Source organism: Dermacentor albipictus, chromosome 8 (assembly GCF_038994185.2).
Source record: "Dermacentor albipictus isolate Rhodes 1998 colony chromosome 8, USDA_Dalb.pri_finalv2, whole genome shotgun sequence".
Taxonomy (NCBI): domain Eukaryota; kingdom Metazoa; phylum Arthropoda; class Arachnida; order Ixodida; family Ixodidae; genus Dermacentor; species Dermacentor albipictus.
In genome coordinates this window covers 47,871,026-47,890,124 of record NC_091828.1, presented here as the reverse complement: position 1 = coordinate 47,890,124, position 19,099 = coordinate 47,871,026, and the positions used below count along the sequence as shown (strand labels likewise).

The 19,099-nt window shown below is 46.2% G+C and overlaps 1 protein-coding gene across 1 annotated transcript in view; it reads right to left on the bottom strand.

Annotated features, from left to right (window-relative positions):
- The window catches only part of LOC135910195 (fatty acid synthase-like), a 181,493-nt gene that overhangs the window by 83,317 nt on the left and 79,077 nt on the right, over nt 1-19,099 (bottom strand). Inside the window, exons 9-11 of the mRNA XM_065442247.2 lie at nt 12,161-12,550; nt 4,290-4,479; nt 1,947-2,176 (exon numbers count right to left, since the gene is read on the bottom strand). Of these exons, the coding sequence (XP_065298319.2) occupies nt 1,947-2,176; nt 4,290-4,479; nt 12,161-12,550 (810 nt within the window). The remainder of the gene's footprint in view (nt 1-1,946; nt 2,177-4,289; nt 4,480-12,160; nt 12,551-19,099) is intronic.

Here is a 19,099-nt window from a genome sequence, read left to right as displayed (position 1 = left end):
GACACATTCAGAGAAGATTATTTTTCCACATGAGGGCGTCCTTTTATTTCGGTGCGTTTCTCTGAAATGCCTGCCTGAAAAATGTCATGACTGTACATCAGACTGTCAGACTGTCATGACTTTACATCATGTCAGACTGTCATGACTGTACATCATGTACTGTCAGACTGTACATCTTTTGAAACATTGACATTGCTACTTTAACCCCAGCTTTGTTACTAATATTCATGAAATTCAGTGCGAAACCGTTATTATAAGGAGTTACAGCAATGTCCTGCTCCTGCTGGGAAGCTTTGTCATTACGTGAGGTCTTTACCTTTTTCGTGTCCCTGTGCACTGCCTCAACGATAACTGCGAGGAGCCTCTGTGTGTAGCCCTCTGCAACCAATCTCGACGCCAATTGAGCAAAGCTATGTTGCACTACATGGACGCACAACTATTTCAGAACATTATGAAGCCACATTCTTGCCGCTTATTTTTTTGCAGTTTTGGTATGGGCAGAGTAGTACGATGACAAAGGGCTTACGGTTCCTAGTCTCGCACAACCAAGAAACGTTACTATATTGAAACTGCGAATTAAGGTTCAAAACTTTCAGATACCAAAACGATATGTATCCGATACGTTCTCTGCTTTGTGGTAAAATTGAATCAAGGTTTACCGTGTCACAGAACTCTGCATCCGAATTTGAGCCAGGCAAAAGTAGGACTGACATTGCTGCATTTGCTGAAGGCAACTCCCTTCCTTAAAAACGCGCTTTTATTACCGAAGAATAAATTCGTCTGAACGCTTAAATATTCTTTTGACGTTCAAGTTATATTACCTGTGGTCGCGTCGCATGTTGCGAATGTATCAGATGAAAATTACCCGCGCTAAGAATGTTTAAGCTTTGTTATTGAGGAACCCAATTTGTAAAGGGGCGCTGGCTCACTGATATACGTAGCCGCTTCAAGCTAAGCTATGTATAAAGGTACAAATATTTCGAGTTATTGTTTTTTTTTTCGTGGAAGTTTAAGCGAAGTTACCGGTTCGAATCCTGCTGTACAAAAGGCGGCTAACGCTGTGTCGTAGTTGCAGCTAAAACATGTCATGTTAACCTTGCCTTTTAGGGGGCAGCTTGATGCAAGAAACACACTAATGGGTGCAGTATGTACCATGCTTCTTAAAGTTCTTTTAAAAAAAATTCCCGATGATTACGATGCTCCCTAATGCGAAATTGGAGCCTAGCTCTACGCGCGCTTTCATTTCGGAATATATTGGCTGACGCGGATGATTTGCCTCGTGCGGCACATTGCAAAGGCAGCGAAGTGTGGCGCAACTGCATCGCTAATCGGGAGATCGCGAGAGGCAGCGTGCGAGTGACGCGTGGGCGCGATTCACTGCAGCCACCGCAGACAGACCTCCGCTCAGGAAGCGCTTTGTTTACATATATGGCATTGGTGGACGCGCTCGCCGCATGCCATCGGTGAACAGTTGACGGTGCGCTTTCTTGGCGCCATACCGTAGCAGTCGTCGCCAGAGAGCCAGTTTTGCGCGGCACTACACTTTTCTCGCGTTTTCGCCTTAGCCTCCACCTCCGAGTTCCTCCTCGCGCTCTCTTCAATATCGCCGTCGTTCATTCCCCGTTGCGCTCCGCCTTCACTCTTTCCTCCTACGCCTGGCTCGTCCACGTGGTTACGCCGAGAGATGACGCCGTTGTACGCCGACGCTGAATGCAGGAACGCCCGCCTAAGAGCAGTGCAGGTATACTGTACGCGTTCGTGAAGCCAACGTTCTGTTTCGTCTCACGCGATTGTCCTAGACCGCGTTGATATCGCGGCCTAGGCTACTCTAGGCCAATCAAAGCAACCCGTATTTTGAGCTAATAATGAATATACTATACATTAGAGTTGTGCTACACTTGAGAGAAAGTACAAAGTCCAATACATCAAACATTAAAAAATGTCACCTTGTCTAGAGCTTCTCGAAGGATAGGCCCGATGTGGGCCACGTGTTTACTGTGGAAGGCCACACCCAAGCTGTTGACATTACGGGCGAAGATGTTCTCAGCTTGAAGTTGCGCAACCATCTCCGCCACAGCTTCGGCGGAACCAGACACTGTCACAGAATCCTCAGAGTTGTGGCATGCAGGGTACACTTCGGCGGGACATCGCCTCTTCACTTCTTCCCATGTAAGCCCTAAAGAAGAGTTTCCGTCGGGAAGAAATAGCTTTATATCATCTGACACATGTCCTAAAAGCTACTCTTCAACTTTTTGTTACATGAAGAGGCGCCTTTAGAAGACGTTTGTCGCACTTTTATACCAAGTGATCACTTTGTTTAGTAAATTAAGGCGCGACGACATTGGCACCTTCGCAAAAGCGAGCAACAAAGCTTATGGAAGGTGAATGCATACGGAAAGTCACTATTGCTAGGACGTAAAAATCTACGAAAACCCACGTATGGGGGACCAGCGCTGGCCAGGAGGCGCTACGTACAGTTTTAGAGTGGAACTAAAATCTGCTGACACTGTCCGGTAGGGAGGCTACCAATATTGCATAGCACATTTGACGATAACACGCACGCCTACTTCGACGTTTGTTTGGCCCGATGCGGGCAGGCAAGTTCCGTCCATGGGCATACGCGTTGCGTTGAGCGCATGCGCTGCTACGTGCTGGCACTTCGGTTCCCTGTCACTTGAGGAGCAGTGAAAAGTGCGTGTCGGGACGGTCAGTGAATGTGCTGATATGAAATTGTGGTACGAGCTACTGAAAACTGCGTCAACCACTCGCTAGGCTGTGGGTTACGGCACTGCTGTTGGCACGCTGAGCTTCAGCGCTGGGCGCCGATTGCACGAATTGATTTTATATCAAACGTTTTTGCTGATAGCTGGCTACACAGCAACATTTGGGATTACTCGAAGCGTTACAAGGTCGAACAATGTCTTTCTTTAAAACGAGCATATGTGTGTGTGACCTGAGCGCGTGTGCGCTACAGTAACAAGATGGCGTTGACGACCACAGTCTGACGCCGACGGCATGATTTCTACTGCGGCTATTTGGCGGGAGCTTGCGACAGATTGTTGGGTTCTACCTAGATAATGGACGAGCGCGAGCGAGAGAAACACGGATTGTGAGGTCGTCAGACATTACTTGGTATATAGCTGTAAGCACCTATGGTTAGATCACGTGGTGCACGTTACAACCTCGTGAGCTCTCACTCCGGCGATGAAACGCTAAAACGCATTGGCCCTGGGTCGGTCATCAAGGTGGCACGGTGTCGCACAGCTTGTTAGTGCAACTGGCTGCTACATGGAAACTATCGGGGACTGTGACACACGCATCGGAGATGGTGCTGTCCAACGCAGCATCTCAAAGCGCGAACTCGAAAGAATACGCGAAACTGGGACCTCGCTCACGCGCACGCATCTGCAAGACTAGGTGGTGACTTTCACCCATATGGAAGGCCAAAGAGGTGATATCGAAGAAAAATTCTACACAAACACTGTCGCGCTGAACTACTCGTTTGTCCGCAGAGGAAACTGATTGGCTGCTCTCTCTAACCGAAATGGACGATATTTTTCGTCTTGGTAGGGCGAATTAACAATGCGAACGGACGCATGACGAAATAAAGAACTTTCTCGAATGTCCACACGTTTTATCTTTTGTAGCGAAAGTAGTACCAGTCTCGTACACCTAATAGCTAATGTCAACCATGACTTCTCCAAGTCATTAGGGTTTGCCAGCTTCAGTCTCAAGCAAACTAAACATCCTGTTGAAGCCTTGACATTTTAAAATAATGTAATGCAGACGACCGGACCACCGTGAGACCGCCTGACGACAATTCTGGTCATGACTGAGTTGGCAAACTTTTCATGTGATTAGGCGTTATTAACGTGCGCACACGAGCTTCGTACACTACTACTACTCCATATTTTATTAAATACGTCGTCCTCTGCGCTCTATAACCAACACGAGAATAAGGTTCATTTTGAGGCCAGATTAGGTTCACGTTTGGGTGCACTGTTCACTCTTGACATCGCGCTATGGGATTAGACGAAATTTCTGCGTTACCCTAAAGTATTAGGTAGACCGCGCACGATGCCATGGGTTTAACTTTCGGCGACATTGGCTGTATCTCAAAGCTGATAAACAAAAATTTTCATGCATGCTAAAATAAATCAGTTGCTAAAAATTACGGAACTCTCCACTGTGGCGTTGATCCTGTTCCACGGTTCTGGTTTGAGGCGTTAAACCATAAATATCATGAATGCTGAAAATCATATCGGCCAAACGCTCCAGTTGATACTTGCCTACTGCAGCCATGGATCCTTTGGGGGGATTGCTCAGTTCTGTGCAGCGACCTCGCCAATAGGAAGAAAGCACTGCTTGCTCAGCGGTTAAGCCTCCGTCAGCGTAAGCGCAGCCAACCTCGCCCACAGAGTGTCCCACCATGCCATCCGCCTTGATGCCCAAAGCATGAAGCACGTCCACTAGCGCAACCTGGGAATGACAGAGTCGACAAAAACTTGTGTGCATTGCACAATTCTGAATAATTGGAACACCTATCTTTCATTGTGTCCCCACTATATCAGCCGAAAATCTCAAGACGTGTTTGGCCTCGTTTGAAAATAGCAGCAAGCAACTCTCGACGGCATATGAAGGGTACCCTTCAATGGCTTGTTTGACTGGTCACTCAGCGCACTCTTCATATAAGAGAGCAAGTATGCTGTACGTTACTTCGCGTGCAGACGGTCCGGAGCGGCCATACGAGAAAGCGTAGCTAACGCTCCAAAAGCCGTTTACTCTCGCACCACAGCATTGCTGCTTCCCTGCGCGAATTCTGCAGCCCTGCTCAACCACCCTGAAGCGATCAGATAAATACGCCACCAGCAGCCGGATAAATGAGCAGTACACCAACTGTTCCTCTTCGATTATCCTGTCGCGAACTGTCCGCAAAACGTATTGCCGCTTCCGGCCAGACTAGATCTGATAGAAGGGCACGTCACAGTCACGTGATCCAGCTGCCGGGGACTGTCCGAAACTTTGCCCGAAAGCGCCGTGACCGCAAGTCATCCTCGTGGCTGCCGTTGTCGGCTAGCAGCTACAACGCCCCTCCCTAGAGAACTCATTACCGTGCCTTCCGAAATGGCGCAGCCTCGGAGGCCACGTCGCCGACACAGCCATAACGCTGTGTCGAAGCGTCAGCACCTGTAAAGTGTTCCGAAAGGGCAGTTTACGTCGCGCTGTTGGTCTTCGTGCCATTTAACAGCTGTAATTAGGTTAGCTTACTGTCTACAATATTAAAGTAAAATTTCAATATCAAAGCTGAAATAAAGCAAAATCGCCATCTTTGCCACGTCATTGTTCATGCAGGACGCGCCTGCCGACATACCCAAAGCTATTGAGGCCGCTGACGACAAGGCCGACGGGTATCAAGAACAGAGCGCGTGTAGACCGTCTGCTAATCTTGCAGGACAAATCGCGAACGCCCGAACTTGGCAGGTGAAGGGATAAATGACGGTGCTCTATTGTTGTACCAGCTATGCTACGAGCGTGCAATAGCCGCACTAGATATGATATCCTTCCTTTCACACCAGCTTCGCGCACCTGAATAGCGAAATCCACCTGTTTACTACATATATAACAATGAGCATGACAGATTTAGGGAAACGCACCAAGAAATGCAAGATTTTGCGCCCGATCGTGGTAGTTGTCTGTTAAACAAGCCCAAAGAAAAGTGGACAGTCATTTCAGCGTACGCTAAGAGGATGAAGGTGAAAACATGCTTGCCCTCGAGACCTTCATTAAATTACTTGATATTCTCCTTCGAATGCGTTGTTAATTCCTATTACTTCTTTTCTATTACCAAAGTTCGTAGGTACGAGTGCTATGTGACGCCGTGCTGACACATTTATATTTTAGTTTTTTTAGTTGTAAACCAGTACAATTTGCTTTTCTTCTTTTTTTGGTTTTTGCATGTTTCAGGAACGTCGTACTACTAAACAGCGATGTGTATACGCATTTGATAGAATGAGTGGTTCAGCGGCTGCCGCCACAATTTGTTACATAGCTTTTGTGTTGCCTTGGTCATACATGTAAATATTGCCAATTTTCTTTAACGTATACAATTACACAGGTTAAAGTACCTAATAGAGAAATCAGAAGTGCAGGTAGTGAATTTTGAAGTTGAAGTGTAATTAAAAGAAGCATGAAACTTCAAAAAAGGGCTGTATCACACAATGAGCCTATATACGAAAATGTGGTGGTCATCCCGCGCCACAATATATAACGTGGGTGAATACCCGCTTGTTCAACGGAACCGTCTTATTAACTTATTTCTCTGGCTGTAGACGTTTTCCTTGCATCTTTTGCAGTAATGTGTCACAGATAGGTGTGACGACGGACACCTTGCAAGTTTTATGTGCTCTGCTTGTAAAAAAGGTTATTCTGTGCCCAGAGAACTCATTTATTGCTGCGTGACTTTAAAAAAAAGAAGTGCATTTACACCAGTTTGCGCTATGCACTGCCGTGAGGAAGAATGTCCTCTCTTGACCTTGGTTGATAGACACGGAACACTTGTTTTTATGAAAATGAAAGATTTAGACTAAAGATGGAAGATTTCGATGGGGCAACTCGAACGTGAACTTGAGTCATGCACTGTGGTTAAGGAAAGGCTTATAATGTTCGCAACTTCGTTGTCGAAAAGAAAATTGGGTTGCCATTTTTAAAAGACGAAAGTGTCAACGTGGTGATATGTGCGAGTGCCAGGCGTGTCAGCAGGTCAGTTCCCTGACCGGCAAGCACTGGCGTCTGATGCAGGAGTGCATGTGGCGGTAGTTGATTTTTTTTTTCAGCGTCTTCAAAGTCAATGCACGGGGTGGCCGATGCAACGGGTAGCGTCACTAGCAGTCGCTTTTTACCTGGCAGCGATAGGCAGCGAGTATTCATGGTGTGCAGAGTGAACTCATTTCTTCGTTAACATTTGTCCGCATATCCCATGTCTCCTTGCGCAGTGACAATACTCGGCAAAACAACCCCCCGCGGTTGCTCATTTGCTATGGTGTTGGGCTGCTGAGCACGAGGTCGCGGGATCGAATCCCGGCCACGGTGGCCGCATTTCGATGGGGACGCAATGCGAAAACACCCGTGTACTTAGATTTAGGTGCATGTTAAAGAACCCCGGGTGGTCGAAATTTCCGGAGTCCTCCACTACGGCGTGCCGCATAATCAGAAAGTGGTCTTGGCACGTAAAACCCCATAATTTATTTTTATACTCGGCTAAACAATAACAGCTGTGACGCGTTAATGTGCATCCTCTGTTTTCAGAGCAAAGTTTTTCGTGAATCGGGTCGTCGATAATACTGACTCGTAATGGGAAACTAAATATATGTAGTGACGTGAAACGAAATGCTGGGTCATGGACTTAGAACGCGTGTACGGGTAAAAAAAAAAGAAACACGTGATTAGCGAAGCTGTCACCTCTCTGCCGTGGCGGAATTTACGCAAGCCAGCTGGCTTATGTCGATTGTGGGCGTAGCGTTTGACTCCTGCTGCCGCCGGCGCATCACGGATTTTCCACCCGCAGGGATTTCGGGCCTTTCGACTCCCTTTGGCTTCAGAAAATATTGTGTGCATTCTCATGTTGTCCATGTTAGTGATAAACAAATACATGGTTCATTAGGGCTTAGCCGATTCCCGCGTGTCTACTGTTTAGACAGCGAGTTTCTTCATTACCGAGGCGCCAATGCTTCGGAAATGCTTGGTGCGTTCCAAGGTTGCCTAGAAGTGGACTCGTTCATAATAACAAGGATTATGCGCGGTGCGATGCTAATGACGATGTGATGCTAATTAAGGCACGATACAATGCTAACAAAGGAGATGAAGATGATTTTTTTATTCGCATCCCCTTTAAAACGTGGCGGTAACAAATAGTCGCCTAGCCTGCTTGAATTATTCAGGTATACATGTTGTTCATTCATTCTAGCATATTTGTACGGGTCTCCTTAATATTCATTTTCTACCTAAGACCTTCTCTATTAACTTGCACTGCGGCCTATGCGACTGCTACAAGGCGTGCCACCTCGTGTAATAATATACAACTGCAATGCAAAATATGCCCGTATTGGCGCTACGCGGCGCACATGTCACATCACGTGCCTCCTCGCGCTCTAGAATGCGTTTGAAGGACATGTCTCCGCTGCAAGCTAAAGTCTCTTTATGATCTTTGAAAGCTAAGTACCGAAAACGTTTCCGACACTGCCGATGCGCTTTATTGGACAGGGCCCGCTTCCGGCTCGGAGCTACTTCCGTGCGCCATGTTCTTCCTGGGCCAGCCCAGCTGCTGAGTTTGACGGCACTAGCACGCTTGTTTTGTTGCTTGTGCAGTTGTGTTGGCTACAGATTTTCAGCGAAGGTGACGCCTGTATATCTGTCGCTGTTTGTTGGAAGTCAGCGTACCTCTCCGGACGCTTCTTGCCGCCAGCTGCTGCAATGTTTCAGTGTTCGCTTCAAGAGAATCATTTACGGATATTAAAGGCACCGATAGCACAACTGCGGATGCAATGCACGTTTCTAAACGCTCAGCATCAGTCTGAATGGCGCTAACCAGATTCGGGTATGAATATCAAATTTGGCTTTGTGATCGTGGGTTCGTTCCTAAGCGCGAATGGCGCGTAACCGTGCAGTGCGACATCCTACTTAAAATCGCTTAGTCGAGTTTTTGTTGAATATTTAAACAGCAACGTACAGGAGATTCGGTAGTGGTTTTATTGCAGTACAAAACGAAAGCAAAGACGCTACCGGCCTCGGCAGTTGATATGTTAGATTTCACTAACAAAGATGCGCGCTCGGTGTTCTCTCGCGAAACTTGGCAGCCGCACTACGACTACGCAGTTTCACCGCTCCCATCGTCTACCACGAAACAGCAAGTAAATAACAGCTGGAACGCATTACTGGCACGTTTCCCTTCTTGTCAGCACCTAACTCATTTGCCACGCTTGTTTACTGCCTGTCACAGTTGAGATGTGACTGCGAATTCATACCGTTCATGTGCATACAGCGCGTACTACAACTGCGCCGCCGGAGCGCATTAGAAGGAACATGGTGGCCGACGCGAGCCGCAAGGAAAAGCGTAGTAGGAGAGGAGACACCTATCACTACTTGGCAAAAGCCGAACTAGTGACTCTACTGCAAGGTATAAACAGCTGGCGTGACTCAGCGCTTGTGTTTGCCTGATGTCTGAACTTTCATAGGACTGCGTAGCATGTCTGTATTTATTTTTCATGAGTGCCTAATTGTACGCAACTAATTTTTGCATGACACGACTCTTAATTTAATGAAATAAGGTGAACAAAGCCGGCCTGGCTTAGTGGTAGAGTGGTTTACTCTAGAATAAGCTATGGAATCTTGACTTGGGGAACAACAACGGCTACTAACTACTACAAAATTAATGTATTACAAAAGTAAATATTGCGCATTGTGGAAGATATTAAAGGCAAGAAGCACACATTGAGAACACAGCCGTTATTTACCAAATATAGCATGTTGAAGGCTCAACAAGTGTTCTACTTTAAGCTATTGCAATGAATCTATAAATACAAGTTACACATTTCCACAGTCCCCTGCTAAATTTCATACAGTACCCAAAACGAAAATGTCGCAAGTTAGAACCAACTACGGAAGGCAAGCATTATCTTTTCAAATAACCAATCCTCTAAAGAGAAAATATATGCAGGTAGACTTCAGTAAAGGTGTACATACATTTAAGAAATACTGTAGCAAGTTTCTTGTTGCCTCAAAAAGTGCGCTTTGTTCTCCCTTGCCAAGCTCTACTCAGTTACTGCAATTTTGATACATGGCTGTGATATTGTGCTTGGTTTTTCTTTCTTGGTTTTTGTGATGAGTGCCATGGCTGTGAATGATGGCGCTGAAACTGCTGACTAGAAACTGAATCGCTGTGCTCTGTATTTTTGTGGCCGACGTCATGTTGCGTATGTAAATATTTTGGAGGAAATGACTTCATATTGCAGCAGTGACTAGTCCCCTTTTAATATTGGCCACTGTCTGAACCTATGACGTCTGTCTGACTGAACTTTTTTGTTGTATTTTGTCTGTATATGTTGTACAAGGTGGCCGGGGCCCTTGTCAGGTGCTCTGTGGCATTTTGCTTCGGCCCCCTCTTAGACTGTATCAGAGGAAAGGAAAAAGAAAAAAGAAAGAAAGAAAGAAAGCAAGAAAGAAAGAAAGAAAGAAAGAAAGAAAGAAAGAAAGAAAGAAAGAAAGAAAGAAAGAAAGAAAGAAAGAAAGTCGCTCAACCCCACGCATCGTGCCAGGTTTGTATCCCGGCTGGAACTGAGTATTTTTCTTTTCTTTTTATCGCCGCCAATAGCACGGGTGGTGGCGGCGGCGGAAGACAACTCCAGCCGAACAGGCTATAGAAATTAGCGCATAATAGCTTACGCTGTAAAAAAGCAGGTGGAAAAACAGTGCATCTTCATGGAAAATATGATGGCCCATATATCTAAACTGGCGTCATTCTGGAAATTATACCCAAAAGAACACGCCTTCCGATCTAAGCGGCTATACTTTGTAAATTGCAATATATGCACTAAAGTAATTCATTAAAAATATTCTTAGCGGATTTTGCTAATTATTTGAACATGTATTTCGATTTCTCATGCAAGTACTTTCCACCTTTCTGAAGTATCTAGCTCAAGGACTACAATTGGGTTATCCACGAAAGGCTATTTTTAAATGCCAAAAAACTTAAAACGTATCACCCTATATAATACCTAGGCACTATTGGTTGACAAAATTTGTTCATAGCATGAGGTATTGAATAGGTTAAAAACATGTGCCATTATTGCGTCTTGTTTCGAAACTCCACTCATGCGTTAAAAAAAGAAATTTCGTGGTTTAAGGTGCCCAAACCAAGATATGTTTATAAGGCCCGCCGTAGTTGGACCACCCGAGCTTTTCACACGCGCCCCGGATTTGAACAACCTCCCTTAGGCTTAGGAACGCAACTCGAAAGCCACTACGCTAACATGGCGGATTAATTGCTAACACGCTAACACGCGCTAACTACGCTAACATGGCGGAACACGCTATGTGTACTGTGGTTAACTACAACACATAACAAAGCTAACCTGGAATAGCTTTGCTTTGAGGACGACACTGATATCTACGCCGTATGCTGATGCAGCACCACCAGAATTGCACGCTAAGGCCTCATTTACAGCGCAGCATGTATCTAGAATATCCGGTAGTAGGGAGAACATGCCCGCATTCTCAATACACGATGTTATGCAGTGCTTCGTGGGAAACACACAAATCAGGACATAATGAAGTATTTCAAGATCTCCAAACCCTATAAAATATACTGACATTGTGGTATTGGCGCACTCATTGCCGTCTCGCTCTGCTACGCTGCTCCATCGGGTGGCGCATATAGTAGCAGCACAGGACCGAGTGGAATGCAGCGGAAGCCAAAACTAAAACTTGACGATGCTGTGCTCCCACGGGGCCACCTTCTCTATGATGACTTCACAATATCTAAACCTCCAAGGAAACCAAACGAAAACTGGCTCCTATGAAAGCGCTCTAAATAAATTAGATAGTGCGCTTTCATGCCTGTGAGTATTTTGTCTGACGTTTCGAGGCAGAAGGCTATCACGAACAAAATAAACTTCATAACATGCATGTATGCATCATCTTTTAGAAAAGAGTGGTTTATGCGCTGGTCCGGGGGTTTTCTGTTTCTTTTATTATGGCGCTCTTAAAGAACCACTTGTAAGAATGATGATGCACATGCGCCAGAAAGCCTGATTTTAATCAAAATGAACCGTTGGCCATTATATCAGTTTAATAAATTGTGCAGTCACATAAAAAGGGTTCAACTTACCACTGCGGAACCCCTGAAGACTCCTTCCAATACTCGGGGATGATTTGGCGGTGGTAAAGGTTATTGAATGCTAACAGTAAATATCCTGGCCTCTTACGTTTCCTCCGGAGAACTGAGGTCATGCCGGCAAATGCAGGCCGTGTGCAAAAGCTCCAGGTTCAAGAACAGCCTGGCAGCCCAGCCAATTTGCAAAATCTTGCCAGTGGGCTATTTGATACCACATCGATTAGTTCTCGTCAGAGTTGTAATTTCGTCGAATAGTACCATTTTAGTACACACCTGAATAGCCACGATGGCAACAAAAGGCGCAACCATGGTACTCATTCGCTGCTCGTCACTAGTCACCAGGTCGACCAGGTCGATGCCGAATCGCTCTAGCAGCAGTGCATGGGACTTGCGGATAGAGCGGGCGAAGACGTCAAAGTGCATCATCTGGCGCGCCATGCCGTTCCACTGGCAGCCCATGCCAGTGAAGACGAACCACAGTGGTGGCTTCACGGGCGGAACCTCGTGGACAGCTTTAACGACCTCCCGACCCGAGTTGTCCACGGGTACAATGGCGAAGCCTCGATACGGGAACAGCTTCACGCTTGGCTGAGAGACGCGGCTCAGCAGGGCGTACCCAGAGTCTGGGTACGGTCCTTCGGCTTCTAGTCGATCCAGAGTCCGCTGCAAAAGTGGTGTGAACGAACAGAAACATTATAACATTTGACGGATCCGTGCGCAAAATTTAAGACACTTCGCTTCCTTGTCGTTCGGAACTTCGCTGATGGATCACAAGGTGTCGCAAGAAGTGAACAAAATCATTATGTCTGAAGAACACTAGAACGTTTATGATAGATTTGTGATTGTATCGCAATATCATAAGGTTGCGTTTAAGAATACACATTTTCCCTTAACCCTCAGGCTGGGAAATCACCTTCCCTCTGATGTCATTGAAGTTGCCGCCAGCGATGAATTTGTTAAAGCTTTTCGCAATTATGTATGATTTGTACGACATCTTTTATTGTTCTGATCAGTATGAACTTGACTGGCAACGTCTAATTTTGTGTTGTAACCATTGTACCTGTGCCTTCTACATTTTGTCGTAATAATGTTCACTAACATGCAGCCGCTCACCTGCTTAAATATCCGACTGCCGTCTCCTATTGCGCCTGCTTGGTGAATGCAGGAATACTAATAAATATGTACAGTAACGTGAGAGATGGGCCGCATTTTCACAGACACTACAGGCCTTCTTACTCTCGCAAAGTGAGTAAGTGGACCGAGTCGTTGAGATTTCTCGTGGCTTATAGGTAGTGGGTTTTTTCGATTTCGTGGGAACATTGTGGCTAGGTTGGAGGGCGGAATAACACGCGAGAAATATTGGATGGCGACACACACCTGCACGTTAGCGCGCGTTCAGTGATTCTTGGTCACATTGCAATGTTTGGAAAGCCTAAGGACAGAGCTGCGACGTGTTACTGCGACAGCAACCATACGGTTAATGGAGAATTGTTATCGTTGTTGGTGTCGCCATTAAACTATCTAGACTGCGACGCGTATGCACCACACACCCTTTGTTGGAGCACACGTGATCGTTGAAGGTGAAACGGCAAGCCAGCCAGTGCGATCCGAGAAGGATGGTTGCTTCATGCGACCATGAATGCTAACAATTTAAACCGTACATGTTTTTTGGCAACTAACCTTGATTTTACTGCCGCCTTTTTCTCGTGGGCCGATCACGAAGCTTCGTTAAGACCAACACTTCGGCGAAAACCGGACGGTGCTACAGTACGAACGAGCGGTTGTACCTCCTATAGCGGTTCCTTGGTCTTCCGCGGTTGCAGCCCCGCTTGAACCACGCTCCTGCATTATGTTGGGGCTCCTCAAGGAAAGCGCTCGGGAGAATAAAAATAAGGTCTTTCTTGCTATTCTTGGTGGTTGTCTACCTGTCGGCCCAGCCCACGACATGTACCATAGGCTATGGGGCCTCGTTTGTATCCTTATAGCGCAGTGACCGGAATGTAATCTGAACGCGCAACCTCTTCGCATAGACGCGGAACTCATGTAATCGTAAGGCAGCGGCACCGCTGGCAATGTGATCGCCACCGACACTGGTGTCGCACAACATTTGCGGCCTCGGAGATCCTATTGGTGGTCCAGCTACAGCTACCGCAATTGTATCCACAAAGCCTTGTCATGTGCTTTACTTGCAGGATGAAGCTGCTCTTGACCTTTGACGCATTACCACTGAAAAATGTGTGATCAGTGTAATTAGTGCAAAAAGGTGTAATAAGTGTCAATGATTGATGGTTGCATTTTAAGGATGCAGTGCACGAATGTATGCACAGGTACATTCCAACAAAACGCAAGAGAATGGCTCGCAATAACCCTTGGATCACTCTTGACATATCGCAGCTAAAGCGCCGCCTAATACGCCTGTCAGGCTCCCATATTTGTGCCGATCGTTCGCTCCTACCGTGAATGCGTACCGAACTTAGGAAAAAAGTAAAAGACTCAAAGTATCATTTTTTTCAATGCTAAGCTACACAATGTTAAGCTACATCTTTTATCTAACGCCCCACGAAAGTTTTGGATGCACATAACCGAGAAAAAGGACCCGCTCACCAAAATTAGATTGAATAATACCGAAACCAGTGATAACCAGAATATTGCGCTAGCGTTCAACGAGTGCTTTGCTTCGGTATTTCTAGGCGGTACTGAAGGCGACATGACATAACAAATAATTTTCTTTTTAGGTACGCGCATTGGTGCGAAAGGTATCTGTTGATAATATTTAACGAAAGTCTAAACCAAGGTGTCCTTCCCAACGATTGGAAAGCAGCAAAGATAATTCCCATTTCATAAGTCCGGAGACAAACCCAGTATTACTAATTACAGACACGTCTCGCTTCTCTGTGGCGCTAGTAAGCTGATGGAGCACTTCGTTTTTAAGCACTTGAGCAGCTTTCTGGAAAATAATAGTTTCTTTTCGGAAAAACAGCATAGATTGCGGCGTCGCCTATGTACAGTTACTCAGCTTCTACACATTACCGATGAAGTTATGGCAGTGCTGGACTACGGCGGGCAAATAGATGTGATTTTTCTTGATTTTCAGAAAGCATTTGACTGTGTTTGACACAAACGACTAAAACTGAAGCTACAAAAATGAACAAATTATTCGCTGGCTTGACTCATGTTTAACTAATCCAACACAATATGTCCATATGAAATCTCGATTTCTTCACCTGCTCCCGTACTTTCCGGTGTACCGCAGGGATCGGTACATGGACCTCTTCTCTTTTTGATTTATCTGAAAGACTTGTCCTTTGATTCCCCGGCACGATGCCGGTTCTTCGCTGATGGCTGCATTGTGTACCACAACATTCAATCACTCCATGATCAGTTTGATATACAGGATTACCTTAATGCAGTCGATAATTGATTTCAGTCCTGGCGAATGAACTGAAATGCTTCAAAATTCACTCAAATGATGCTTACAAGAAAGAAAGCACCATCAATTTGTACATATAAAATCAGTAATGTAGCAATTAAGACGGTTGACAAATTTAAGTATCTGGGTGTCGTCATTGACTTGAAGCTAACCTGGAACGCTCATGTCCAATACGTCGTTTCGGCATCGCCAAGGAAGCTATGGCTAATTAAACACCGGCTCACACATTGCACTAGTAGGACTAAACACGCTGCCTACACGACACTCATTAGATGATTGCTTCCATTTGCCGATGCTGCGTGGGACCTCCATACAAAGACCGGTGTCAACATCATTGAAAGCGTGCAAAAGAAAGTCCTTAGATTTATTTCTAATATTTATGGTAGACGAGTGTCGATCACTGATTTCAGAACACGGTCTCGCCTCCCATCGCTAGAATTTCGGCGCAGACTGCATCGCATACAAACTTTGTTTAATATCGTTAATAAATAGAAAAAAATGGATGCCGACATATTCATCAGTTTTGTTATAACAAGAGAAACCAGACGCAAGCACAGGAATACGATTGTGATGCCACATACTAAAACTACTGCTTATCGCTTCTCGTTTTTCCCTCGAACTTTCTATAGCAGAGTGGAATGCTCTACCGCAAGAAATCGCTTCTATGTCCTCGGTCGAATTCTTTGTGTCTGCCATGCAGTCTGTGCAAACAAGCATGTTAGATTTAGAATCACCAGTTTCCTATTTTCGTAATTTTCTACAAGCTGCCTTTACCCACGCAATAGTCTATTTTAAGCATTTTTTATGGTTACTTGTAACTCGTTTTTGTTATTTTGACTTCCATAGCCTACTTTGTACTCACTCGCTCCTGCCTGGACTGCCAAGAGGCAGTTGCCAGTACCTAATAAATAAATAAATAAATAAATAAATAAATAAATAAATAAATAAATAAATAAATAAATAAATAAATACACGGGTGCTGAAGTCGGTGTCCTCCAACTACTGACCGTCAACGTTCTGCCAATTCCTAACCCCTTCTATTCGTCAACAACTGCAAAATCTGAACTTGTGAACAACGCTCCATCACATTTGACCTCGGCCTAAAGCGCACTTTTCAGTGAGTGTTCATGGTCATCCACGTGCATGTGGCTGCAATGGGAGCAGGCACTCCTCAGCGCGTCGCCTCCTCGAACGCCCCGTACGTGCCCTCGAAGACATTCACCTCGATCCTTGCTAATTTACCCTCCATCACCCGGCCACATAACCTTGAGCTCCCAGTTCGCCACGCTGTGGAGCATCACATCGTCAGCCCCACGGCACCTCTAGTTTTTTGCCCGCTGCGGCGACTTGCTGGTGACCCATTTGTCATCGCACGTAGAGGGTGTGTCCACATTCTTCAATTACAGACCATTCGTTTATTCTCGAGCAGCTGGTCAGCTGCTCTCCACGTGATTCCGAAGTGCGAACCCAGAGACTGGCCTCCATGCGGTGACCACCGCGCTCTCAATCTCGATACCCGCGCAGTGCCAATCGTTATCCGCTGCCCCTCACACGCGACTTCGTGTCTCGCTGCCACGAGCGTTTGCAGCAACATTTATTTGGTTAAACCCTACCACCAGATCCCGGTAGAGCTTGCTGATATTCCAAAGACCACCACTTTCATTACGTTTGGCCTCTTTGAGTACGTGCCCGTATGGTTCGGGCCCGGAAACGCCGCCGAAACATTTGAACGATTTACAGCAATAATACTCGCGCTCTCGATTTAGTGTCAGTTTATATCAGCGACCTACCGGTTGCATGTTAATCTATTGAATTGCATGCTTCCAATCTGCGCACAAGATTTGTACGGCTTCCGGTACACCGTCTCGTCATTCACCCAGACGAATGCTCTTTCGGCATTGCTGACATCGAATTCCTTGTCCCTCATTTAACCCCTGAGGGCACCTGACTGTTGTACAAAAATGCAGCAGATACATCATCTTGAAATCTATATACAGCGACTTCTTCTGTTTTCTTACATGTGATTGTCTAGAAAGCGCAACCAATGTTTCCTATTACAATGAACCAACAAGGCATCCTGCTATATACAGCGAAGCTTTTTGTGAGGGCGTAAAGAGTCGAAACAGAAATGATCGTTTATTGAATGTCCGCAAAAATTCCAAGGAAGGATTTATTGAGGCATTGTAGAGACGTTGATGCAATCCTGCCGTTGCTGCCACGGATGCAAGCTTTCTGTTTATTCCTTTCTTTCCCCGCTCTGCGGGTTCCACCGCAGCCGCGGCGATGACGTTAACAATTATTGGCCTCCCCGCTGAAACGGGACATCCTTGATTTAATAACGTATACTGAACATCCTTTCATTCCGTCATTTTTATATATGTCAGTATAACTTTTTTTCAGAAGTTCTCCATTTGCCTTGTATCAATACCTAGGCCTGTAACAAATTAGGTCTCATCAACTTCCCTTCTTTTTTTGGCACTCGCCCAGGATGATGCTCATCCCCGTGGACGATTATGATGATTTGATGGTGGCCAGCCCTTTTGTAGCGGGTGCACACAGGCCATGTCCTGTCCTGGAGGGTCTAAAAATTAAGAAAGAAAACGGGCACTTTGTTTGTCGTTATGCAATCTGGAGTCACATCCGACACCCACTGGTCCACCACTGAGTCAGTGGTGTTTTGGTGGCTTTCACAACGTAGTTCCGGTCCACGTTTCGACCATTCACGCCGTGATTTCCATCATGCGCCACGAGCATCTGGAAACCACACGGCTGGAGCAGTCTGCAGGCTAGGGCATCGAAGGATGAAATAATATTGCGTCTCAGTCTCTGCCTGGCACAGACTGAGACGTAGTGGACATACCGGTGTGTTGGGATCGGCTGCGGTATACGAGAGTGCGGAGTGCCCCTGCTTTCGGCTTGAACAATAGGTCGCTTCCAATACTGTTATCATAGGAGGACTCCCATTAATACCTTTCATGTTTCCCCGGTAGAGTTCAAGGAATCGAATTCAATTCCCTTGCTCCAGGTGGTGGTTTCCGCTTCCTTTAGGCGTCGGCCGACCTCGGCCAACCACTTGGTTGCAGTGCCGGCCACGATTTCTTCACAAATGAAGTCGTACTTCTTTTCTGTATGATACACTAGGCGTGTCCAGTCGGTTTCCATTCATGTCGCCGACAGGTGCTCGAAAACTCGGTGTAACCATCACGTGTGTGGCAGGAAACTGGGACGGCCATGGTAGGCGATTATGCTTGCAGCTTCCCCTGCCTCGAAGCTCGACCATCGCACATCTCCCTGCACGGCCTTGTTGGTAACTTGGTCGTGGCATCCGAGGGCAATGTGCTCAGTCTCCCTCTGCTGAAGCTCCAGCCATTCTTGTGTTGTTGGTGAGAGACAGATTAATGAATTTGAAAATGCGAGGCTGGCCACGTGGACTAGTTTCCATAGATCACAAGGAAGCCCCATAAACACAGCCGGCGAATGATACGTTGCGTCCTATGAGTCGTATGTTGCACTGCGGTCTCGTGGAAAGTGTAATTAGCTGCCTTGAAGCAGAGGGCGACCCCTAGGTACCTGTATTCATAATGCGTTTCCCTTCAGAACCAGGGCAGTTGGATCGCACTCTCTCCAGCTAGACAAATAGCCGCCGACTTCCTCGTACCGAAACATAGTTTGATGTGCGAGATTTCCACCTAGCAGATATCGAGGAGGACCTGTAGAGCTTGTTTGTTCTCTGCCATGATCGCCAAATCACCTGCGACTGTTAAGGCGCGGAGGCCGCGGTT